Consider the following 25984-nt stretch of genomic DNA (forward strand, 5'->3'; position numbering starts at 1 on the left):
ATGAATGTAGTTTTTGTTATTTAATTAGTAATTCAATAGTAAATTTTTAAAAGATTTTTTTAAATCATAAAATATAAAAAAATCAAATTAAGGGGGAAAGTTGTGTAACATAACGCACACAAAACGCATAACATAACGCACACAAAACGCACATTTGGGGCATTGTTGGATTTATATAATGATCGAAATTTGTACCACATTTCATACAATCTTAAATAGGCAGCCATCTGGATCAACAAATCAATAGTCTCAGGTTATAATTACCTGGCACGAATATCTGCCTACCGTATTTGTCAATATTCGGTAATTCCCGTATGTATTCGTTAAGTGTCCGTTGCATACGTCATATTTATGTTGCAGACACGTGACTTAACAAACGGCCAATCAGAATTGTACATGTAGACACGTGACGTTACACAGCCAATCAGAATTGTACACATAACAATTATCAAAGCTTTCGTTGTTTATATCTATATTTATGGAGTCTTACTTAAACGGCCGAACATACAAGTCGCATTATTGCTGGCTTTCGCGGGATGGGCCCATTGCGGGCTTCGCATGTATCTTGTATTTGACAAACATTTTGGAAACGTTGTGTTGTGTTAATAAGCAGAAATAAAACGCAAAGAAATCAGAAATGAACTTTGTTGGTTACTGTGTCTTTTCCACGAACGATACGCAATTACGCTACAAAAAGTTAAAACTCTCTCCCGGTTTAAAAGGCTTTACATTCAGATGTTTACTTTTAAAAATGTCTTGCAAAATGCGATTGCTCTGTCGTATAAAATAAGTTAATACAAAGGCTGTTTGTAAAACATGCATGTCCCCCATATGGGCTGTCCGTTGTAGTTGCAACCATTGTGTGAATACGTTTTTTTGTCACTGTGACCTTGACCTTTGACCTAGTGACCTGAAAATCAATAGGGGTCATCTGCGAGTCATGATCAATGTACCTATAAAGTGTCATGGTCCTAGGCAAAAGCGTTCTTGAGTTATCATCCGGAAACTATTTTACTGTTTCGGGTCACCGTGACCTTGAACTTTGACCTATTGACCTAAAAATCAATATGGGTCATCTGCGAGTCATGATCAATGTACCAATGAAGATTCATGATCCTAGGCGTAAGCGTTCTTGAGTTATCATCCGGAAACCTTTTAACTATTTCGGGTCACTTTGACCTTGACCTTTGACCTATTGACCTCAAAATCAGTAGGGGTCATCTGCGAGTCATGATTAATCTACCTATGAAGTTTCATGATCCTAGGAGTATGCGTTCTTGAGTTATCATCCGAAAACCATTTTACTATTTCGGGTCACCGTCACCTTGACCTTTGACCTAGTGACCTCAAAATCAATAGGGGTCATCTACGAGTCATGATCAATCTACCTATGAAGTATCATGATCCAAGGCGTATGCGTTCTTGAGTTAAAATCCGAAAACCATTTTACTTTTTCGGGTCACCGTGACCTTGACCTTTGACCTAGTGACCTCTAAATTAATAGGGGTCATCTGCGAGTCATGATCTATCTACCTGTGAAGTTTCATGATCCTAGGCGTATGCGTTCTTGAGTTATCATCCGGAAACCATTTGACTATTTCGGGTCACCGTGACCTTGACCTCTGACCTAGTGACCTCAAAATAAATAGGGGTCATCTGCAAGTCATGATCAATCTACTTATGAAGTTTCATGATACTAGGCGTATGCATTCTTGAGTTATCATCCGGAAACCATTTTACTATTTCGGGTCACCGTGACCTTGACCTTTGACCTAGTGACCTCAAAATCAATAAGCGTCATCTGCGAGTCATGATCTATCTACCTATGAAGTTTCATGATCCTAGGCCTAAGCGTTCTTGCGTTATCATCCGGAAACCATCTGGTGGACGGACATACATACAGACAGACAGACAGGTGCAAAACAATATACCCCCTCTTCTTCGAAGGGGGGCATAAAGATGCAATTTTATGTCCAAGTGCGATGAGCGGATTATATTGAGGATTTTATTTAAAATAATTGTCATTTGTGGAAGCGCCACTTTATGTTTTATTAAGTTATTTTTTTAAGTTCACATTCATGTTTTTATATGAGCCGTGCTCTGTGAATCAGGGGTTTAATGTGTGTGCGTAAAGTGTCGTCCCAGATTAGCCTGTGCAGTCCGCAAAGTCTTATCAAAGACGACATTTTCCGATTTTATAATATTTTACCTTTCAAGAAACTCTCTTCTAAGCAAAAATCTAGTTTAGGCGGAAAGTGTCGTCCCAGATTAGCCTGTGCGGACTTCACAGGCTAATCTGGGACGACATTTTACGCACACGAATTAAACCCTTGTATACAGAGCACGGCTCATATAAATGAAACTCAACGTCACCAACATTTTAAATGATGTGCTTGAACGAAAGCGGTAGTATTTTGTCAATTGTATCTTAACATTAAACATTATGCTATTAAAGGGGCCTTTTCACAGATTTTGGCATTTTTTAACTTATTCATTAAATGCTTTATATCGATAAATGTAAACATTGGATCGTAAAAGCTCCAGTAAAAAATCAAGAATAAAATTAAAAAAAAGGAAAAGAATATTGCCCGGACCAGGTTTCGAACCAGTGACCCCTGGAGTCCTGCCAGAGTCCTGAAGTAAAAACGCTTTAGCCAACTAAGCTATTCCGCCGAGTACATATACGTGAAGTATTTTATACCTTATATAAGCAATCTTCGTAGTTTCACAAAATTTAACGACGAAAACCGAACTCTCCAAATTATTCAATCGTTTCGCGTTGCAACGCTTTATAATTTTTAGGTTTGAAAATCGTCAAAAGATGCATATAATGGCTATATTAGACCATTGTAAATGTTCAGTATTACTGTTTCCTCACAAATATCATAACTAAAACGAAAATTTGCGAATCTGAAACAACTTTTTTCAATTTTGTCAATTTACCAAAGCGTGAAAAGATCCCTTTAAGGCTTTTGTTGAAAGTACCCAAAATCGGTCGATTTAAACAAACGGACTTTGCCGAAACCACACGGACGTTTACGTTTTTACTTTTCGAAAACGAAAGTTGTTTTCTGAAAAAAAAAGATAAAGTACTTATGAAGAACGATGGTCTAATTATCAATTTAAACTGCAGAAATGTTTATACATTTTACAATAGAGTGTAGATTGTTATCGGAAAGGTTTATGTTTGCAAGTTAAATTAAATCAAGGGACGTGCATTTGTATTTATGAAAAACAGTGTTTAACTCATTTTTACCTATATATGAATGTAATGTGTGAAGCTCATTTATTTACTACACCATGAGAGACTGACCAGAAGACCGGATATGTTTTTAATTCTTCAGTTTCTTTAGACGATATTTGAAGCCATTAAGAGCCGAAATTGGTGCGTTTTTTGTTTTCCTATTGAAATTTGTGCATATATTGTTGGTTATAAGTTAACACTTGGTGGATTGTAGCCTTAAATGTGACAACTGCATTCGTTGTTTCGCTTTATTTGTGAAAATTAGTGGAGAACAGGGCATGTTGCGTAGATAACTTGTATTGTCAGTAAATTGTTCAACGATTACTATCATTAACTGTCTAGTCTACGTTTACATGTATATGCATAGCTTTTAAAAGTCTCTAGTGGCGTAGTGTCTATTGACCGTTCTTCCTGGTATCATATTTCCTGTTGAGACATGCTATGAACAAACGAATACGCCTATACTGGAAAATGAAAGTAGACTTTACCAAAGGGTTGTGCTGTATAGTATTCATGATTTTCTGATATGTGTTTGATGTTTAATTGGTTCACATGCAGAAACACTTTTGAATATGTAACATTTAAGTACACGTTTTCTACACTGGGTGGGGTTTCCTAATTTTGTCATAAAAATAAGTAAATAAATATCACTCAAGTATGCTTCTTCCATTAAACATTTGCATTGAAATAAACATGTATATTGTACATTTACAAGATTTAATGCTAAAGTTTATAGTTTAAAGTGGGAAGGGGTCAACGACAACGAGCGAGGCCTGGTATTGTAATGCGCATGAGGAGGTTAGAGGGTTAGGGTAAGGGTAAGGGGTCGGGTTTGGGTTAGGGTTAGCCTTAACCCTAACCTTAGCCCAAAGCTGACCCCTAACCCTAACCTCACCATAACCCAGGGTTATCTCCCCTATACCAGGCCCCGCTCGTTGTCGTTGTCCGCTTCCCTTTTAAAGTGGACAACATCATGAGTTTTGCTTTCCTACAAAGGGTTTACTCCGGAATAGAGAAATCGAAAGTTTCACAAAATATACCGCATTACATGCATACTAGACTGCTGGAACGAAGTGCTGGGGCTAACTAAGATATTCGTAAATTATTTATAAGTTGTGAAAATACTGACATACTATCATATACAAGACGTTGCAAAACGTGTATCTTTAATATTTTGATATGAAGCTACATTTGGCTGACATTTGAAACTTCATGTATTTTTAATTTACGCTTAAAGTTATCAACTTAGCTTGTTATCTTCCGTCTTGTTATACCTGTTTTCGGTTCAATGTCTTTATGTACAAGCTAAGTGTACCTCACATCTGATAAATCTCGCCAGACATATTTAAGTTGCAGAATCAAAACGATATCGTATCTTATTGCACATTTTGTTTCGCATAAATATTTAAACCGTTTAAAGTCTGTGTTTGCTGTTTGTAATTGCACATCTTACTCTTTGGCCGAAAATACCTTTTGAGAACAAAATATTCTCAAAAAACTTAAATGAATTTTTTATAATATTTTTTATTTTTGTTTACTTTATTTATAGATTGTGCATGTTAATATATGTATTTGGTTATGGCATGATGCGACTGAGAAGAAAAATTGTTAGATTGTCTATATGTAGATATATGCTATAGGCGTACAAAATTGCACGCAATAAAATGGAGCTGTGCATACATGGTAACTAATTCGAAAAACAACCAACATTTATTTTATACCTACCGATACAATATGACATTTCTGCAGTGAAAGAACAGCAGTGAAAAAAACAAATTGTTATTTTCACCGATGAAAAGAACACATTTTCGGAACTCCTTTTTCTATTTTAGATCATCATACATATTTTTATTTTTATTTTCTAGTATACCAGAAGTATACTTGTATTTACTAATGTAGGCTAGAAGCTTTATTGTAAGCTTTATTGCTGAATAAATGTTGTTGCTGTTGTTGTTGTATTTTCTATGATCACGAGTGAATTAAATCAACATTCCACCGAATCCAACACATTTCTTTTTTATTTTATGCTTTTTCACCGTTTATTTACATTGTAAAGAGTTTAACTGGAGAATTTCGCTGGTATAATGACGTCATTTCGTCACACTCGTGAGCAGCCACGAGTGAAAATATATTTTCTATGATCACTCGTGAAATAACAAACGATCTGACACTGACATGAACAAATATCCTCCATCTCCGCATACTTTTCTAATAATGCTTTCATTTGTAACTTGGATGCGACGGTTTTGACTGACACAATAAGTTGTTCAAGGAGTTTATTTAACTGTACAGAGAAGTTTTGCAGGTGGTAAAGCATATATTGATACGCTGAGAGAATAATTCATCTGAAGTCATTCATGGAGTGTGCATTTACTGCAATTAATGTAAACGTAACTGTTCCTTATATATAAATCTTGAGATGTACTTCTACGTGTACCCACGTTAACATATTTAATAGGGATCTTCATGTATAGAACGTTGCTGCTCGCCAACGTCAACCTCTTAGTGTTCGATAACATAACGTACAGCGTCTTATCAAGATTCATTTGAAACTGTAATATTTTTTGCTCAGATTGATAAGAAGTGAAGCAAAATTCATATAAGCTCTAAGACGTCTGTTTAATTAACACATAATATAGAATGTTAAGGGACTGAACAGTTGCAAAAGTTGCTTCCCGTTTGTTGAGTAATATGGCAATAATTACGTCCCTTGGTTTAGATATGATTTGTAGACCATACTACGAAAATAAAATCACTGCATCACGGCATGTGTTGTTGTTGTTTTTTTTGCTATAAGTAATTAATTGAAGCCGTGCAAAAATTGATGTTTTCGGATTATTTGCAGATGTTTGTGTATGGATGAGAAATTTATGATAGGTAATTCTTCATCACGATAGCCGTTCGGAAACGTGGTAAGATGCCGTGACGCTGGATCACCGGCTCGGTGGCCCTCTGTTCGCTCATATACAATGAACATCAGATGCAACTGTCAGTTACTGCTGTCCGGCTAGCGCAGTGCTTGGTACTTTCCTTTACCCCCTAGATGACCCGGGTTCAATTGACGCTCCTGGCAGCGTGTGAGTTTGGTTAGTGGTCAACATACCGGACATGTGGGATTTCTTGTCCCCCCCCCCCCCCCCCCACAAACACACATACACACAGCACATCGAAATTGAACTACTTACAGTAACAACGAAATTGCTGCTTTAAATCAAAAGTCTTTCCAACTTTCGTGAGTCTAGAAAGCAAATTAAGTATGAGTGCTGAAACACTTCGGGTCTTCACATAATTCGGCCTCCTGGCCCAGATGAACCTCATAAACTTCGTATTACTTACACATATTGTGAGTGTCTTTTCCCGCTCATGTTGCGGTGTTTAAATCAGAAACGATTCACAGGTCTGAACTGTCACGTTGTGTAAAAAAAAATATACGTCAGCGTTAAAGCTTCAACGGTAATTCACGCGTCTTAACTGCGTTTCAGAACTTGTTTTAGCTCACGACACTTTAACACAGAATGCCGATAGGCATTTACCTGGTTAGGGAAGTGGTGTTCTATGGCTTCACTGAGGCAAGTTATTTGAATAAGCCGGAGGTTCCTAGGCAGGTTAGCTCCAGAGATCTCGTTCAGGTCAGGTTATAATTATGAGGAAGTTTGTTATAGAAGGCGTGCTCGAGTAGAGGCGTCACTGAAGCCAGTAGCAAGGCATAAGTCCTCTGTGCGTCGCATTGTACATTTATTTTGAACGACCCGTTGAGTCAAAGTGTAATTATCACAATGCAAGTTGTCTAAAGAAAATGTATTTTATTATAATTTAAATGGGTTTTCTGGAAGCTTTAGAGAGCGAACTGTAACTTTGAGGCTGCGCCCATTAAGCGTGCTGGCAGCCTCAGAAAGCTGGTCTCGTACGCTACAATACAGTTTTTAAATCATTTATTAATACTAATTTGGGAGTATTTCAAACATTAAAGGTTGCAGTGGTGTAGAGGATATGGTGTCCGCCTATCGATCGGGAGGTCCTTTGTTCGATCCTCACTGTGGGAGCGTTCTTTAGATTTCCCCCATAGACACCAAGTACTGGTTCTAATCCCAGTTAACGGACTCGAGAGCGTTTAAAAGAAGCCTTAGGCTTTCTATGAAATCAAACTGAAATAAATTGGTTTAAACTAAACATTAAAATTTCGGGATGAAATACATTTATTGACTTTTAAATCAAAATATGTCAACGAGTCTATTTAACGTAAATGTTTTCAGAGCAAATGGATTCACAACCAAAGAGTCTGGACGTCGATCTTATTGAACAACGCGTTCTCTGGTGGAGAAAAGCAATCGTGAGATGCATCAAGACCCAAACATTGGCGACTAAACTGGCACAATACGACGTAATCGATGCTGGTAGGCTGTGTGATCGATATTAATACGATGAAAGATCGAGTCTGATGCAAACGTATAAAGCTTACAAATCGCAGTCTTACTGCGATTTAGATAAAACATTTAGGAAATCGAGTTGAAGATATAAGACATAATTGAAAAATTGTATAGTTCAGACAGAACAAATACTAAACTAAATGAAGTTAATTATAAAATGTTGAATTTGTTATTATTGCCAATGTGTCAACACAATGTTACAACTAGACTGTGTTCATATTTTGCATACGCTTAAAGGGACCGTCAGCCAGATTGACGAAGAAAAGAAAAGTTATAAAATACCGTATTTTTGTACAATTATTAGTTTATATTGATTAAAATATCACGACTGGTTTATCACATTACTTGGTCAGTAATATGCCGGATAGCTAATTATCTCAGCACAATAAGTCCAGTATTTTGTTATGAAAACCTTATAAGAGATTGTTGTGTAACAGATGAGAAATCGCGGCTTGCCGACCTCTACATTACTAAAACACCAGATATAGCTAGTGACACGTTACTGGAGATCGTTCTAAACAAAGAGTGTCCTGCAAAGTGGCAGTTCTTTATACAAGCTTTGGATAAAGAAGGTAACCTATAAATCAAACATTTTGTAAATATAATTGAGCCCCTGCTCTGTGAACAAGGGATTTAATGCACGTGCGTAAAATGTCGTCTGTGATTAGCCTGTGCAGTCCGCATAGGCTAATCACGCACGACACTTTTATCTTTTATGATATTTTATGTTTCAAGAATAAATTAATTTCAGGCGGAAAGTGTCGTCTATGATTAGCCTGTGCGGACTTCACAGGCTTATCTGGGACGACACTTTACGCACATGCATTAAACCCCCTTTTTGCAGAGCAAGACTCGATTAGCTTTTGTCGGTAATGTGGAGTATTTTTAGAAATTATACCAAATAGTCATCATTATTTTCTCATTAATTCCATCATACATGAAGTTTTGGTACGCATTTCTTGTGCGAAATTAATAAATTGCTCAGGCACAATGCATACTCGTTTATGGGAATACAAGATTAATATGCATTCAACGAATATATTTCCGAATAATTCAGGTTATCACTATGTGAAATCCCGTCTACTAGCGGACCAAATAGAAATCCCGGAAGAACGCAAGCGCGGTGAAAAGCTCATTCAGTTGTTCGGTTCAGAACTTGAGGAAGACATTGATCCCATACCCATTGCAGTGCACCTACAGGCCTTTAACGCACTGAAAGGTTACACTTTTGAAAAAGAGTTTAAAAGGATGTTAAGTAGTTGCTGTATTTGTACGCAACAACATTGTTAAAATGTCTCAATTAAAATTACAATGGGTTGATAACTTGCTGAAATCAAAACTGTTTAATGACGCATAAAAATATATTAGTTTATAGAGTACAGATGTGCATTTTATTCTGCTATTTTGGTAGTAGTGTACATAATACAACATAAAAGCAACACTGATTAATGCATTAAACGGTACTTTAATATCAAGAAAATGATTTGAATGCGTAACAGACAATCCCTCATTTTGTTTGTTGATGAGTTCATGTTAATTTTTCATTTGCGTTGGATTGCGGCCAAACTAGTTATATATGGCAACGTATTGTTTGTTATTATCTTTAGCGGTAGACGTAGAGGAGATCACGAACCTGACCCAGAATAGGGCCAAGGCGTACGGTATGATGTGCCTTCTGGACCGTGTCCAGTGCTACCTGAGGCCGGCAGAGTGGTGGGACAACTTCCTATGCGCACTGTGGAAAAATGGACACCAAGAAAAGGCTAAGAAGTTGGAACCCGACTATGTACCTTCGAAATTATTAGGTTTAGGTAAGGTATACACATATTTAATATATTTAACGCATATTTAATAAAGTGAATTTTAAAATTAATATGTGTAGATACTGAACAAATCATAGCTCTTTTTCGTGATTTATTTAATCTGAAAAATCGGTTTGTAAGCGTTTATGTTAAATTTGCAACATTTTTAAATGTTGCTTTGTAAATATAGTTGCATTCATGAACAAAAGTTAGCGTATCACCATTATATAACCATATTTACATTAGCATCGTAAGTGTGGCTTATAATACAAAATATGCAAATAAAAGTATTCAGTAAAAATATGTACTTCTGTCATTTATTATTAATATGATTCCAATACTTTAAATGTCGGTTTAAAATGAAATGAAATATTTATAAAAATGATAGAACTGTGCGTCTGTATTTAACTAGGGATAGTTGAAATGATGCATATTTACTTATGCATACTCTTAGCGTATCCCGCGCAGTTGTAATGTGCATATACAACTCGCTTGCTTATATATTTCATTAGAACCGATTGTCGTTGATTCACCAAGCCCGTTGGGGGACAAGGACTCCAGTGTAGAGCATGTTATGGAGGGTAAATATGATACAATTATGTTAACTTGTTAAGATAGAAACTATCGCGTTGAACAGGATACATACTGTAGGTTGTATCCTTGTAGGTATTGTTTGTTTAATCAACTAGCTTTGTTGTTAATATGTGATACGTTTTTAAGACAGTATTCTTATCAAGTCTGTGACATATGAAGAACTATGCGGAATAAGTATTATAATGTTCGATAGATAATACACTTGTGCCATGAGCTATCCTTGTTTCACCTTGTAGAACAAGGAGACGCCTATTCCAGTAACAATGTTTGCGATGCACCAGTAGGCAGAAAAGATTTAACAATATACCAACGTGACGAAAACGCCAAAGGTATTTCTCAATTGACAGAGGAATTTGCGTTAAAGCTGACGCTTGAGGAACCTTCCTCAATAAATTCGGATATAACTAAAGGTAAAAATAATCGCTGAGCGCAAACTATTTTAATATACAAAATTAACATGTTAAACAAGACGATCAATATGGCTATAGATCGCAAATGGTTGCAATAGGACGTAGCAAGTATGGAACACATCCGTTTGGTATAAACAATCATTTTACAGAAACGAATTATGTTGTCACATACAAAACATCAAAGGTTTCTTAGAAGTTTTTTTCAAGTTATAATGCTATATAACTGAATACAAAACTTTCCACCTTACACATTACGTGCCAAAATATCGAACGTATTATTATTATAATTGTTTTTAAACAGATTTTGGAAAAAGTTATGTAAGTCTATATAAAACATGTAACCCCTAGGGCGTGCTCAGTTTGGACTTTAGGGGCATTGTTTGATTACATTTTGTAGAGAACCCCTGTGCGATTTTGTATACCAAATCTCTCAACCTTGTGCTTTTAGAAGAGATAGTTTTAGATATGTTTCTTTACAAATGCTCTTACCATAGGCTTTGCCCATTTAACCCTAGTGGATTTATTTTAATAAACTTAGATCCATACCCATTGTCCCCATTGTTTATAAGTGTATGATTGCTTTGCGTGTTAAATTAATATAATTTATACGTTGTTAGAAATTATTGTTCACTTGGTCGCGTATTTTTCAGAATCAACATCAACACCTGCTGCCGAAAATCTGAAAACTTTGAAGCTTGTGAAACTACACTGCAAGAAGTGTAACGCCTTTGTATGTTTCCTATCTGATATACACAAACTTGACACCCAGCTTGTAGCTACGGACCCGAATTTTCCCAGCATTATTTCTACGCAACCTCACAAAAAACAAAAACAATACAACGGGATACGTAAACAGCTGAAGATGTTTTGCAAACAGTGCAACCAAGTTTGGGGGAATGTGTGCGAAAAAGGCGGGAGGCAGTTGCATGTGATTCGTATTAACAATTTCTCTATGGACGATAAGACATCCAATGAAAAGAAACGGTTTTCAACCTGGGAAAAGTGTCCATACACGAAGATTATTACGGCGTATACTTTAGATTAGATATCCGAATAAATAAAGTGTTTAATTAGCTTTTTAAATTGTATCGTAGAGATGGAGCACTGATTTCATGCGTGGTCTGTTCTGTAACACATAACGATATGTTGATTTGTGTGTTTGTTGTAAATGAATGCAACTAAGATTATATAATGAAATTGCATGAACCGACTAAATAAAGGAGATTATGGAGACAAAATTCATAACAATACAATAGTACATCCCCCCCCCCTTTCTGTATTGACATGAATGACACAAAAAATTCGTCTAGACAACCTTTATTGAAACCATTCAAATTTGCATTCAACACGGGTTGTTTATCCGTATCACACAGATGAAAATTGACATTTAAATATTCATTGAAAAGAATTGAGGTGCGGCCAAATTTGCGTCTTTTCCTAACTATTGACATTAAAAAACATGCGCCATTTACGGATCGTTGTCAAAAATTTGATCGAATCATGTATTTTGTTAAAGAGGACAATAAGTATTTGAGGTATTGATTTGAGAGTTAATTTATAATATAAAAAGTATTGTAACATTGCATCAACTGCGTTAAAGGGGCCTTTTCACATATTTTGGCATGTATTGAAGATTGTCATTAAATGATTTATATTGATAAATGTAAACATTGGATCTAAAGAGCTTCAGTAAAAAAACAAGAATACAATTAAAAAAAGAAAAAAAAGTAACTTTCAACAGGGCTCGAACCACTGACCAATGGAGTCATGGAGTAAACGTCCACCGCTAAGGCCACTCGGCCATCCGTGGTCATACAAAAAGAGATGTATTTTATACTTTATATAAGCAACCCTCGTTGTTTCACAAAATATAACGACAAACAGCACTCTCCAAATTATTAAATCGTTTCGCTTTGCAACGTTTTATAATGTTCAGGTTTTTAAATCGTAAAAAGATGCATATAATGGATATTTTAGAGCATGGTAAATATTCAGTATTATTGTTTCCTCACAATAATCATAACTTAAACAAAAATGTGCGAATCTGAGACAACTTTTTTATTTTGTCAATTTACCAAAACGTGAAAAGGCCCCTTTAAGTAAAATAAATGTTTGGAAAGAAAATAACATGGGTCAAAGTGCAATTAGAGGGAGGTGATTTAAGCAATCGATCAACAAACATTTAGGCATTCCGAAACAGAGTTATATTTGGGTATCGAGAAAATTTTTATTTTAACTACATATATGTAAGTGGTATGTCTTTCACTTTTTTATATCTTTATTTTGCATTTCTCGTTCATTTACCCACAAGTCCTTGCAAATAGTCTTTCAAAAAATTAATTCACTAACATATATGTTTTATGAATTATTGAAATACAGAATCGCTTTAATAAATACTATAGTTATGAGATATGTTTATCGAACTGTGAAAATAATTGAAACCATTTATGCCTAGCGTCTAGAAAAAAAGGCCTTGGCGAACAGCGTGGACCCAGATGAGACGCCGCATGATGCGGCGTCTCATCTGGGTCGGCGCTGTTTGCTTAAAGGAATTTCCGTAAGAAATATTCTAAATATAGAAATAAAGATACTAGACATTCCTAATTTTGGAAAAAAAATGATCCAATTTAGAAGGATGGGAGAGTCCACTAGGCATAAATGGGTTTATGAGCCCGCAGAGCGAGATTAACTCGTGAACACATTGAGATACAAATATGTCACACGTGTTATAAACCACCTCTTCATACTGCATTGTAATTTTGTGTTATGCCAACACAGGCGTTCCTACGCGTCATTCAATGTCTGACACGTTTGGCATGAGTGCTGTTTGGTACGTAATCGTTGGCTAATGTGGCGCATTACCATGCAATAAGTGACGTGCGTGACAAGGGAACGCTGCTTGACATGTTAGTGAAGGGAAGGCTACTCTTGCTCATGTTCAATTATTGCGCGTAAGAGTAATCTCCCATCCGAGTTACAAACAGCATCATATACATTGAATTTTTAATAAGTTAATTGCAATAACCCTGGACCATTATATTGTAGGATTTGTACTGTTGTATTTTATGTTACTTGCATGTGATTTAACAATTCAATCTATGATGTAACAACCATTTGCCACAATTTTGATTTGGCTTTTAAGTTATTGACAAAAACACTTAAAATTAAGCTATTGTGTCGTTATTTATTAGATAATGTAAAGATGTTTAACGATTCCTTCAAAATAATAACATATATAATTATATCGTCGTATGTGTAATGATGTACACATTCTTTACCGATATATTTTTCTGACATTTGTTTTGTTACATTTTAGCCGCCACTGAATTTTATTTTTGTTGACCTAAATTTATTAAGCTTTTGTTTAGATAATTTTTTAGAACATCTACGATTCGTTTTATTCTTTGAAAGAACTAATTTTGAAATCGTTAAAATCGGGATTCAATACATAGATTTTGTTATTTCCAGTACGAATTTTTTTAACTTGTAAAACGTGCTGTTCTGTAATGGAGTTAAATGTAAAACAGAATCATTCAATCTAAACGGTTAATATGTTTCAAACATTATCATGATAGTATCCTAGTTTTCTAAATAAGTCGCGTTCCAAGAAAACTTGGCATAATGCATGTGCGTTAAGTGTCGTCTCAGATTAGCCAGTGCAGTCCGCACAGGCTAATCAGGGACGGCTTTTTCCGCTTTTATGGTATTATCAGTTTCAAGAAAGTCCGTCCTTACCAAAAATCAAGTTTAGGCGGAAAGTGTCGTCCCTGATTAGCCTGAGCGGACTGCACAGGCTACTCTGGGACGATACTTTACGCACATGCATTATGCCCAGTTTTCTCAGAACGCGACTCAAATAAGAAACCTCTCGATGTTCGTCGAAAACCACATGATTCATATTGTGTCATTTTCCAGGAGACAAACATAATTGTTATCCAGGAGAATTGAAAAAGTGTTTACAATTAATTATGTTCTAATGATTTTTATTTCGCATATAAATTATCATAAAATACTTGCCTTTGTGCTTGATATAAAATGCTATTGCTACTTTTGTAATCTAGCTAGTATAAAATACATAAGGTTTTAATTTCTTTTTTTATCCAATGGTAGACACAATAAACGCAGTTTTCGAAGTTACATTGTTATTCCAACGGTTTTCTCAAAAAAATATTTACAAATTCTGATTGGATATCATTTCCATTATGTTCGAGGAAAATCGGTTATGAAGCCGCCGTTCCAATAACATTCTAAACATTATAGAAAATAACCCCCAGATTGTCTAACGCTGTTTTTTTAGAACATCGTAAAAAAATGGTATGCCCAGAGGCTAAACTTAAATCAGTAGCAAAAAGGCGAACTGACATTTTTTTACATTCAAGAGGTGAAGGAAATGTTAGTCGGTCATGAACAGTATCTTTTTTGTTTATTTCACATGTTATTTACAGGTCCCGCTGTGTCTTATCGACTACATCTATGGACAGTATCGGCAAAAGCCGGTGTCTTTTGCATATATAGCGCATACATTTTGTCATATCTAAGAACTGTAATGACCTGTAAGTGTACACTCGACTCATTTCGTAAATGACCGTCGCTCCGCACGTTTTCCTTACATGCGCGCAAAAAAAAGGAAATTCAGTCAACTTCAAAACAAGATAGCGGCCCAGATACGCGACGCAGTATTTTACAATTACGCGTATGCTTTTGCCATGACAGGTTAACTAGATAACTCCCACTTAGAATGCTACATTACACGTTACAATTAATGGCATTTTGGCAGTGTAACCCACTGGAGATGTACCAGATATAAACAACAAACAAGAGAAGAAGCAGTCACATATGATTTAGGCAAATAAAGCATATCAACAGCTGTGTATCTGTTTAAAGCAGCAAACATAACGCAAGGTGAGTTATTTATATATATCTATTAAAGTAAGTTTAAGAAACATGTTGAGCGTTAGTTTAAAATAATGTTGTTGTGGTGGTGGTGGTGTTGTTTTCATGATTAATATCGTTTCTCATTATTAATATTATCGTTATAAGAGACAGCAGAAGCAGCAGTAGTGTTAGTAGCAGAAGGAGTAGAATAAGTGGAATTTTACCATTAATTATTCCATCTGATCTAAGAATAAAGGTTATTCGCATTTTTCTTTAAATTATCGCCCTATTACATTATTTAGTTACCATGGTAAAGTGTTTACTATTTTGTTAGTCTCCTTCTATTAAATTTAAAAGCATTCTTCGTAAAATCTGTTCACTAATTGATGATATTATTTTATACTGTATTAACTTGAATAACACCTAATATCGATCAAAGTATACGCATTTGTTAATTTTAAACGGGCCCTATGCTCTGTTTAGAGGTCAGTTTTGTGGCCAAAATTAATCAATTCTATATTTCCATAAAATATTTTATTCATTAGATTATCGAGGGGTACTTTGTTTGCCAATCAGACAGTGAGCATAAGCAAAAACACATGTAGTAGAGAAAGACTGAAAGGCAGTGTTAAGTTGGTTTAGACAAATAAGAAATATAACTTTATTTGTTGAATTCCACCTTAAATTGTTTGAAAACACTTTTGTGTCTTCTTTATCATATAAATTAAAATAATTGGGATATGTAAATTATACAAAAGGTACAAAGTGATTTGTAAACAAGTCATGTTATTGCTGTTTAAAAATTCCCCATATGTGATGCTATCTGACAATTTTTGTCGCTTCAAATCATCAGTTTTTATTTTATTTGTTAAAAGGTTACATGATGTTTTGCAATTCTTTATTTTCAGAAAATGAAAGTAAACTTAGGGCGATTTGAACAGGATTTTTTTTCATATAGTATTGTATATAAAAAATATAGGATCTGGCACGAGTTGTCATATCATACCATATTTTATTTAACGAGTTCAGGGATTTTGTTAGTAAGCGAGCCTTTGACGAGCTTACTAACGAATTTCCTGGACGAGTTTAATAAAATATGATATGATATGACAACGAGTGTCAGATCTTTTTTATCACATGCTTTTAAATGAGCAAATTAAATAAATATTTACGCAAACATATAGAGAATACTAGGTTAGCGTTGAATACAGAGAAGTGTACGTTGCGTGGCTTAGAACGCCGGGAGCGCGAGCCTGGGCGAGCGCTTTCGGTGTTCGAGCCGAGCAACATCAACTTCTATGTATTCAACGCTAACCTAGTCTTATGAGTGCTTCAAAAAATCTAACGAATGCAACCATGCGTAGTGATATACAATGTATTTGTTCTGGTACGCAAAATAGTCTTTAAAAAAATCACACAAAAACTGTACGAGAAAAAACATCACCATATGCCTCGATTCAATTTTACGCAGCATGCACATTTTAATACATTACGACCGCGAAAGGAGGATTTTATTTTAAAAAATTCGAAAGAAAATGATCAAAATCAAATATGGCGGCGATTGCTCCTGACAAAATGATGTCGATGCCAACTTACACACAGAGTCGTTCTAAACATAAATTATCAAAAACTACTCGCCTTATTCGTTCATGGACGCTGCAGATTTTGATGGCGTCTTGATCTAGCCTTCACATCCTTTAGTTTGCGATCCAAACACAAGATAATCCGTAAAAATTATATAAAGCTTTGAAACACTTGTTGCAAACGGGTTATTCTTACTGAATAGACTTTTTTTGATAAAATCACAAAGACAAAGTTTATTCATCAAAGAAAATACCATTACGTTTATTTACTTCCAAAAGCAAAACGAATAGACTATTGAACCAAAATACACACGGTGACACCATCAGTATGCTCAACACACACACATTCACATCAAAATAGGCACGCTTATTCTGGAAATCAATAACACGAATAAGCTAGATCTACATTTAGATCTCAATCCTTCGTCTCACCGGTTCCATACGAGGTAAGTAGCCCATAGAATATGCACTTTTTCATAATTACATCCACGAATCGATACATAAACACGAAAAAAATGCGAGTCTTCAATGTTTTATTCCCCGACATCGCATACTTGTTTCCTATACACCTAAAGATGACATCACACAAATGACGCAATAAGAATGTCATTTTATGACGCAATCAATCAGCTGATTCATTTTACGGATGGCGAAAAATTATGTCCCGCGACTAGATCTAAAGGTTGTAGGTTGTATTTATAATTTTAAAGCCAAAGTTTTTTTCGACTCTAGAGATTTCTTTCGAAAAATCATTCAGTGGTTGAATAATTTAAAAAGTAGTCCGTGCACGCGACAGGTATATTCCACAGTGTTGGAGACAGGCTAGTATATTTCATAAGGTGTTATACCGTCAATGTCGCGATAAAAATGGGATAAAATCCTAAATCCCGAGTGTTGTTTACATTTCGTGACGTCATTTGACGTTGCAACGTCATTTCAGCAAAAAAAAATGCGATTGGTCAATAAACGAAAACATGTGTACGATAAAAATATATGTAATGGTTATATTACATGGGAAACAGGCTATGGCATGTGATAATATTTTTTATAAATGTGTATACATAAAGCAAAACCTTAGCTGTACCAGCAGGAGATAAGACCCTTTATATACAAGGCGGTCCTTGATTTATGGCAAGCAAAATGAATACAAAACATTGAGACACGGAACAAATGCACCAGAGATGACATACACGTACATAAACGCAAAAACATGAACAAAACTAGGAACGCCGCACTGAAAAGTACTTGCAGTTAACTCTGGTCTTAACGAGCTCCGAAACTCACTTTGCGCAGAATCATACATTTAACATGTGATTGTATATACAACTTACCCTCATAGCATCACACTTCAAGCTAGATAGCAATACACAGAATAAATGTAAATTTAATAACTATTTAACTCAATGGTTAAAAACAGACCAGAGCACCAGAACAGTAACTTTCTGAGGCACGATGAAATGAAACCAAAGCGCGTCTCATCTCATCATTATCAATAAAAGCTTAAATAAACGATACTTCGCAGCGATATTGCATGTTTAGCATCGTTGTGCAAATCACTTACAATCCGGTATAACGCTGTGAAATGCCAATTAACAAAGCTGCGTTGTGTATGTCTATCTTGCCATAAAATGTTAATGACTCTGGAATGAGCTATGTCTGAAATAACCGATGCTTTAATGGAGTAAAACAACTTCTATTGGCAAAGCATCCCTACAATTAGTGTCAATTTATACAAACAAAGGTCGTCTTAATTTAATTCGATGTCAAAATTACTAAACAATACAATTTTCAAAATAAACTATGTAATATTTAAGGATACATTTGGACAATACAACTAGTTTGATCGTGAAGCATTCTTGTATTTGCCTTACTTTATAAAATTGTGAATGTATTACGACTGTTATCACAACCTTCCAAGTCAAATGCTTCTATCAACATTCCGTAATAAAAATTAAAGAACATGTAATTTATATTTTCCAAATGATATATATACGAATTTTTATATTTTTGTTGTATTGTCTTTCTTTATAAACCAGAGGCAGAAACTGCTACCTAATATAAAACGTGGCGCACTGAATGCAACTCGTTCTAATAAATGGAACCGATGACTTAACGTTCATGAAGATTATTCTAGAATATTGTTTAAACAAGTCTTATATAATTAATGAATAGTTGCACTATTAGATATTGTTTCCTTACATATTTAAAATATAAAATAATGTGAACCGCAGTCACTTTATAACTGATTATCTTAGAATGAAACATTACTACTTGACCTATGGATTTGCATCTACACTTATTTGTGAAAAGTGTGTTTATTTACCCTCACACAGTTGTAAATTAACTGAAAGTAAATCGTATTGCTTTCAAAGTTTTATGTGTAGCTATACAGCGTGAACATTCTTCTTGCTCGTGCTACTTGTTCCCTGTATTGTAAATGTGCGGAGCGTATTGCAAAACTTGTATACTTGTTCACATTAAGTAATAGTATCAGTTGTTGCTGGTACGGCATAGGTGTGGTTATTGTTGTGGTTGTTCGATCTCGTTGTGGCTGTACAAGCAGCAGTCGACGTCGTCGCAGTAGTAGAAGTAGTAGTGGTTGTTATTGTTGTAGTAAAGTAGTAATAGTATAGTGATAGTGGTTGTTCGTTCTCGTTGTGGCTGTACTTGCAGCAGTCGACGTCGTCGCAGCAGTAGTAGTAGAAGTATTAGTGGTTGTTATTGTTGTAGTAAAGTAGTAATAGTATAGTGATAGTGGTTGTTTGTTCTCGTTGTGGCTGTACTAGCAGCAGTCGACGTCGTCGCAGCAGTAGTAGTAGAAGTTGTAGTGGTTGTTATTGTTGTAGTAAAGTAGTAATAGTATAGTAATGCTGGTAGTTTGCCCAGATTTCGTTACATATAATGGCGAATCAGTATAAGTAACTACAGCAGATTTAATCCAATGACGAAACATAAGCTGCAAATGAACAAAACTGTGTGTTACTTTTTCAGAAATGTCTGAGATAGAACACAGACAACGAGTGGGCATACTGGGAACAGGGTATTTTGGAAGAGCTCTTGCTAAGCGCCTATTCTTCTCCGGATATGACGTCATACTCGGTAGTAGAGAGCCGGACAGAAGAGAGATTTCGCCAAATCAAGACGTTCTTTATGATATAAAGATTGTGTCAGTGCAGGAATGCATCAAGAGTGCGCCCATCCTATTTTTAGCAGTCCATTTCGAACATGTAGAAAAGTTACTAAAGGAACACGTTCAACTGCTTTCAGAAAAGATTCTAATAGACGTTTCCAACAGAAAAATTCCAAGTAAGCTAACGTCGCACGCTGAGGAAATCGAGAAATTGTTTCCAAAGAGTAGAGTTGTGAAGGCATTTAATGTAATATCAGCCTACGCAATGGAAAATGACTACGACACAAGCAGCAAACAGGTTTTCATCGCTGGAAACAACAGAGAAGCTCGGGAGATAGTCGTCGATATTACAAAGAATATGAACTTTCGACCAGTTGACTTTGGCGTTCTGATTTCCTCTCGGAGAATTGAAAAACATCCGCTAAGGCTATTTCCGGAATGGCGGTTTCCCATTATATTTGCAGTGGGTGTGTTTAATGGATGGCTGCTGTTCCTGATCTATATCTACTACATGTTTGAATCCTTTTACAACTGGGAACAGTTGTCTATAAAAGTGATGAACAAAGCAGTTTGCATGACATCAATAACAACGCTGTCAGCGACGTATTTGGCCAGCAGCTTTGCTACGATTTTCCAACTCTACTTCGGAACAAAACATCAACGTTTCCCACGATGGCTGGATACATGGCTGAAGACACGAAAGCAGCTCGGTCTTGTATCCTACCTGCTTGTTACCGTACACGTCATCATGTCACTGCTAACCATGTCGCCGACGTATTATCCTCCTTGGTACCACAGCACCCGTGTCAGGATTCCCGCGAATCTCAACTCCACGTTTGAGTTCCAACGAATCACATGGATGAACTGGAAAGGGGAGGCCACCAGCCTGGTAGGCATCTGTGCCTATGTTGTTCTCAGCCTCGTCTGCGTCACCACGTTCCCCTCCGTCACAGACAAGCTGAACTGGCGGGAGTGGAGGTTCGCGCAGTCCAAGATGGGACATGCAGCATTGTTTCTTTCTGTTGCCCACGTACTGGTTATGGCGATACCAGTTTGGATGAAACATCCCGATGTTGTGTACAAGTCGATTTTTTTCGTATGTTCACTTCTGCCATGGGCAACGTTAGTTCTGAAATTTGTTTTTATGTTACCTTGCATCAATCGATACGTGATGAAGATTCGGAAAGGTTGGATCAAAGGAGAAGAATGTGAGCGCCACAAGATGAATCGGGGATACACAGCAGTTGATATAAATAATGGAACGCCTACGCAGAGTCAGGACGTTAGTTCCATACCAGAAAATGTCATGATGTTGAGGAAGATATAATGCTTATACAGCTTTTGCCAACATACTAACGTTGCTAATTATGGCTTTCCAAAACAAAAACAAAGACAATGTGTATTCTTATGTAAATATGTGAACACATGAAACATGACATTTCATGCAAACATTATGATATTTGTCATGCATAAATATGTATGAAGTGATGTTTAACCTATTGATGATGATGGTGAAATGGGCATTCGTTTGATAATATGCAGTTCAGTTGGAAATGTCTTTATGATCGCAATTCTCTTAATTTACACATTCATGTGCACTGTAATACTAGTTTTACCTTTGTGTAACAAATACAGCTTTCTCCACGTTATTTTATCGGTATAAAATTTACATCGACACCGGTGGCATCAAATGAAATGAACATTTCGTGATCGATGTTTTCTTTGCAAGGTTATCGTAGGCGTTCATCGATAAAGAATTCGTCAAAAATCCTCGTCAGCAATGCCAGATTGTTTTCGCGTATGTTTTGGTCAGCATTTTGTTTTAGAATACATGTGTATGTTCGTTCACTCATTCCCGTATGTATTGGTTCACTATATTACATGTTTAATGTTTAAACCACATGCGTACTGGGTTTTTTTCTCTGTTTCATTTACCTCTAGGAGATTTATTTTCCTTAGCAATATCAATTTAATTAAAGTCCACGCCTATAAATAATGGTTCAAAAATATGTGTATATAAGTTGGCTCTGTTTACCAAGTCAATGTTTACTGTGTTGATCGCTAAAGAAGTGTAAGATATTGTACTATGTATACATATTACTCTTTATGCTTTGTGTTAACAATTGTAAACTTGTGTCTTATTATTTGTTCAGCTCTTCGTGTATTTGTGGGAAATAAAGTTATATATATCAATCGTAGGCGTTCATCGATAAAGAATTCGTCAAAAATCCTCGTCGCCAACAGTTATGGTATGAGCTCTTTTAGCTACATTATGACGATCGTTTAAATACTGGAATCGTTTGATCAGCAACAAATGTTCAACAAGACTACATTTTATTACACTTATATCCATGTCGTCATGATCATTTAGTGGTTACATACAACTGAATGTATAATGCATTAATGCCAACAATAAAACACGACCCCGATTAATTGCATTTAGCTTAACAATTATCTGCGGGCGACAACATATCATGTGCACTCGCATAACGTTTACCTAATAAACATTACGTGTTAGCGATTTGTATAAAAAGCATGAAACAGCCTGACCTTAAACGGCATTAATTTCGATTTCCGTATAAAACTGTGTAACAAAGCGCCTATGTATATACACAGTTGATAACAAAGAGTCACGTCGCTGAATACAATCGAAACATGGACAGTTTTATAAAAAAGAAATCACGTGAGCAGAGACCTATTCAAACGCTTTTGTTTACAGAGGTCCCTGTCGTAATTTTTTGTTGATTGTAAAACTTTCATTTGCCTCTCCCTCAATTAAAAATACACATGAATTGACGGCTTGAAATCATATCAGTTAGATAAAGAAAGTATCAAGTATAAATTTGATATAATATAAGGTTATCCTCGCCTTTTCATACGCCATATCAGACTCGTCTGATATCACATGATATCAAAAGTCACCAACCATATATTCTCTATATAGCAGTTTACGCATACAAACCTTCAATTTTCGGACACCTTTATTTATTTTAATAGTGTTTAATCTTAATTTTTTTTACACGAAAAAAACATATTTTAAGTGTCCTTAAACAAAAAGAGTAATTTCGGTAATTAAACGATTATCATCTCGTATATAATAGTGAAGCTATTATGTGTATGTTTGTGTACAAAAATAATCAAAATCACGATACTTGAGTATCCCGAATCAGTTTTAATTACAATATTTCATTTTAAAATACGAAAACGTACGCCATTTTACCATTCACTTACAAATGACCTGCGTATACACATGCTCCTCTGCTTTGGTGTATGGCATTTATGGATTTGGTGACAGCTTGTGCATGTCCTTTCAAATCTGATTGCTTGATCAACAAGTAAATAGCTACCACTACAGTCATAGAGAAGAAATATGCTGGATTAATTCGATTAAACCTTATGTTAAATGTCTAAATATTTGCAATTATAAATATACATATATAATAAATGGTTTATACTAGGTTGGTCAGAGAATTCAGTTCAGTTTAATTGTAGACATTTGTGAATGCACACAGAGGCACGTCTAAAGAAAGCCTTTTACAATTCTTATTTCTGGAGAACGGCTTCATATACATGTATATCAACTTGAACTTTCGTACATTTTAATTTGAAAACATTTTCTAGAATATTGAAAATAATTCATTCTAGACGTTGCCGTACGTGTGGACCGTGTATGTAAGTGATTTTCGGCTGTTGCATGTGCAAATGGAAGTATGCGAACAATATTGATTTTCTTTCTGATATTTTTCTTTATATGGAATATTATGGTCGTAAAATACATATGTGTTATAATATTATGTTAATATGTGTATGTTTGCGCTTATACGATTGCGGACATTTCAATCGTAAATAAAGCAGTGTAGTTGAGCACAGGTTGTACCGCTCGTGCAACACGTGTATTACTAACACAAAAACGATCACCAAAACTACCCTTATCCATAGGTTATAAAGACACGAGTCTCGTCTCTTTGTGGCCACCGAAACATGAATGGGCCGAATTCGGATATAAATGAAAATTCGATTCAGCTGATATTGGTTTCTCGATGTGTGTAAATAAGTCATAGCAATTAATTGACATAAGTGATACTAGTCAACCAGAAACGGATACTTATTCAGTGAATGATCGATTGCGATTAATTGTTCAATGATGTTCAAGAACATGCTTAGATTGCGTCATGTTTTGCATTAATTTGAGGTTTATATTGCTCGTTTAATGACAATTCATCTAATTCTGGATGTATTCAAGTTAAAATTGTATGCTAGATTTAAAAATGAATTATGTGTCGATATTTTATTTTATTTTTTACAAAATCATTGAAAAGTGATAAAGGAAAATGTAAGTATTGCGTAAGAAGTGGACTTAAATATATACATCTTAACGTGAGAATTATGGAAAAAAAGCAAATTGAAAAAGATTTCACAGAAAGTAAGCTATATGACAAAAAAAATGAATTGCATTGTTGTTGAATGTACGTCCCGGTCATTGTTCTAAAATTGATGTTACCAATCATGTTAATAAGTTAATTAATTTTAATGACTGCCAGACATCTTACAAATCGAATGCAAAACATATCAAACATATAAGCTGTCAATCATGAATTCTACCTGTCGTTGTGTTAAAGTCACAAATAAAACCACCAAAATATGTTGCAAAAGTTTCGTGAGCAGAACATTGTACTATAAAACAGTTCCATGCACTGAGAAAACTCGCTTCATAACTGTGTTTTATGGTTCGACCGATGGTATCTAATTTCATAGATAAGAATGTAAATGTTTTCACCATAATGAACGATATCAAACAAAAGCACACATGATGCAGAGAATACTTTAGCAACTTCAAGCTTGGTCTGTGTAGCAAAACGTCTTGACATGTTAACATTTTTATATGGGTATGGTAGAAGTGACGTAGACAGACTTTGCGCACACGTAAGACTGTAGAAGTGACGTGGACAGACTTTGCGCACACGTAAGACTGTAGAAGTGACGTAGACAGACTTTGCGCACACGTAAGACTGTAGAAGTGACGTAGACAGACTTTGCGCACACGTAAGACTGTAGAAGTGACGTAGACAGACTTTGCGCACATGCATTCATCGAGTTGAAATCGTTCAGTGGAATGTTTCTGCAATAATGTTTATCTGAATTATACATTGGACATTGTTTAAAGATAAACCAAAATCGAATATTCGTCTTCGTTGTAATAAAACTATTTGAGTATATTTTATTAAAAAATTAAAGTGAATTTTTGTTAATTAAGTTTAAAAAGCAAGGCTCGATTAGTTTGATTTTGTTTACCCCTTGGTCTTAGTAGACGTGACGTTTTTGTCATATTATCGCATTAGGCCTTTTTTTAGGTCTATTACAATTACTAATAAGGAGTTGACACGTTGTTTTGTTAAATATATAACTGCAAATGTATAAAGTGGAGCTTCAATATTCGTGGCTCAAACAGAGTATTTAGACATGAAATATTCGCAAATGTATGATTATTAAAATGTGTTCAGAATTTCGTTCCGAAATCAGATCGTTAAATATTTTGTAAATGGATAACGTTGAAATAGAAATAATCGAACCGGAAGATGAATTGGATTTAAGCAGGAAACGCATGCGCGAACTTTACCGTATGTCAGTGGTATTACTCTCTAAACCTGAACGACTCATACTGTATAAAATTCTCAAGGATTATCGCTTCAAGCGAGATCTCGTGCGTTTAGTGCTGGGATTGAATGTACTGATTCGGACCAACAGTAAATTGGAACTTCTGAAACACGTGCGATATTTTATTTGGGAAGGTCACCTACGCGACTTCGACAGACTCACAAAGTTTCACGAGAAATTTCGCTTGAAGGGCCACTATTTCAAATCCGGCACCAACACTTCGAGAACTTCTAAATATTCCACTTTGAACTCCAATTTCAATCT

The 25984-nt window shown here is 35.4% G+C and overlaps 4 protein-coding genes across 6 annotated transcripts in view; 3 read left to right on the top strand and 1 right to left on the bottom strand.

Annotated features, from left to right (window-relative positions):
* Positions 1 to 1692: 1692 nt before the first annotated feature.
* Positions 1693 to 25984, bottom strand: part of LOC127858168 (receptor expression-enhancing protein 1-like) — a 166040-nt gene continuing 141748 nt past the window's right edge. The window contains exon 11 of the transcript XR_008038778.1: positions 1693 to 1759. The gene's annotated coding sequence lies outside the window, so the exon portion shown is untranslated. The remainder of the gene's footprint in view (positions 1760 to 25984) is intronic.
* LOC127858167 (uncharacterized) lies at positions 3049 to 13645 on the top strand. Of its 3 annotated transcripts, none has more exons than XM_052395136.1 (8): positions 3049 to 3385; positions 7498 to 7638; positions 8109 to 8243; positions 8729 to 8890; positions 9279 to 9482; positions 9986 to 10054; positions 10304 to 10477; positions 11128 to 13645. In XM_052395136.1, exons 2-8 carry the CDS (start codon positions 7503 to 7505, stop codon positions 11520 to 11522), a joined length of 1275 nt encoding a protein of 424 aa, XP_052251096.1. In that variant the 5' UTR covers positions 3049 to 3385; positions 7498 to 7502; the 3' UTR covers positions 11523 to 13645. The 3 variants fall into 3 exon arrangements, with proteins under 3 accessions (XP_052251096.1, XP_052251097.1, XP_052251095.1); XM_052395137.1 differs by lacking the exon at positions 3049 to 3385 and adding an exon at positions 3387 to 3520; XM_052395135.1 differs by lacking the exon at positions 3049 to 3385 and adding an exon at positions 6103 to 6330.
* On the top strand, positions 15145 to 22259 carry LOC127858166 (metalloreductase STEAP4-like). Its single transcript, XM_052395134.1, has 2 exons — positions 15145 to 15379; positions 19927 to 22259. The coding sequence occupies exon 2, from the start codon at positions 19929 to 19931 to the stop codon at positions 21390 to 21392; it is 1464 nt and encodes a 487-aa protein (XP_052251094.1). The 5' UTR covers positions 15145 to 15379; positions 19927 to 19928; the 3' UTR covers positions 21393 to 22259.
* Positions 25605 to 25984, top strand: part of LOC127857219 (uncharacterized) — a 23053-nt gene continuing 22673 nt past the window's right edge. Inside the window, exon 1 of the mRNA XM_052393634.1 lies at positions 25605 to 25984. This exon is cut by the window's right edge and continues 101 nt beyond it. Within this exon, the coding sequence (XP_052249594.1) occupies positions 25605 to 25984 (380 nt within the window).

This window comes from Dreissena polymorpha, chromosome 14, assembly GCF_020536995.1.
Source record: "Dreissena polymorpha isolate Duluth1 chromosome 14, UMN_Dpol_1.0, whole genome shotgun sequence".
Taxonomy (NCBI): Eukaryota; Metazoa; Mollusca; class Bivalvia; order Myida; family Dreissenidae; genus Dreissena; species Dreissena polymorpha.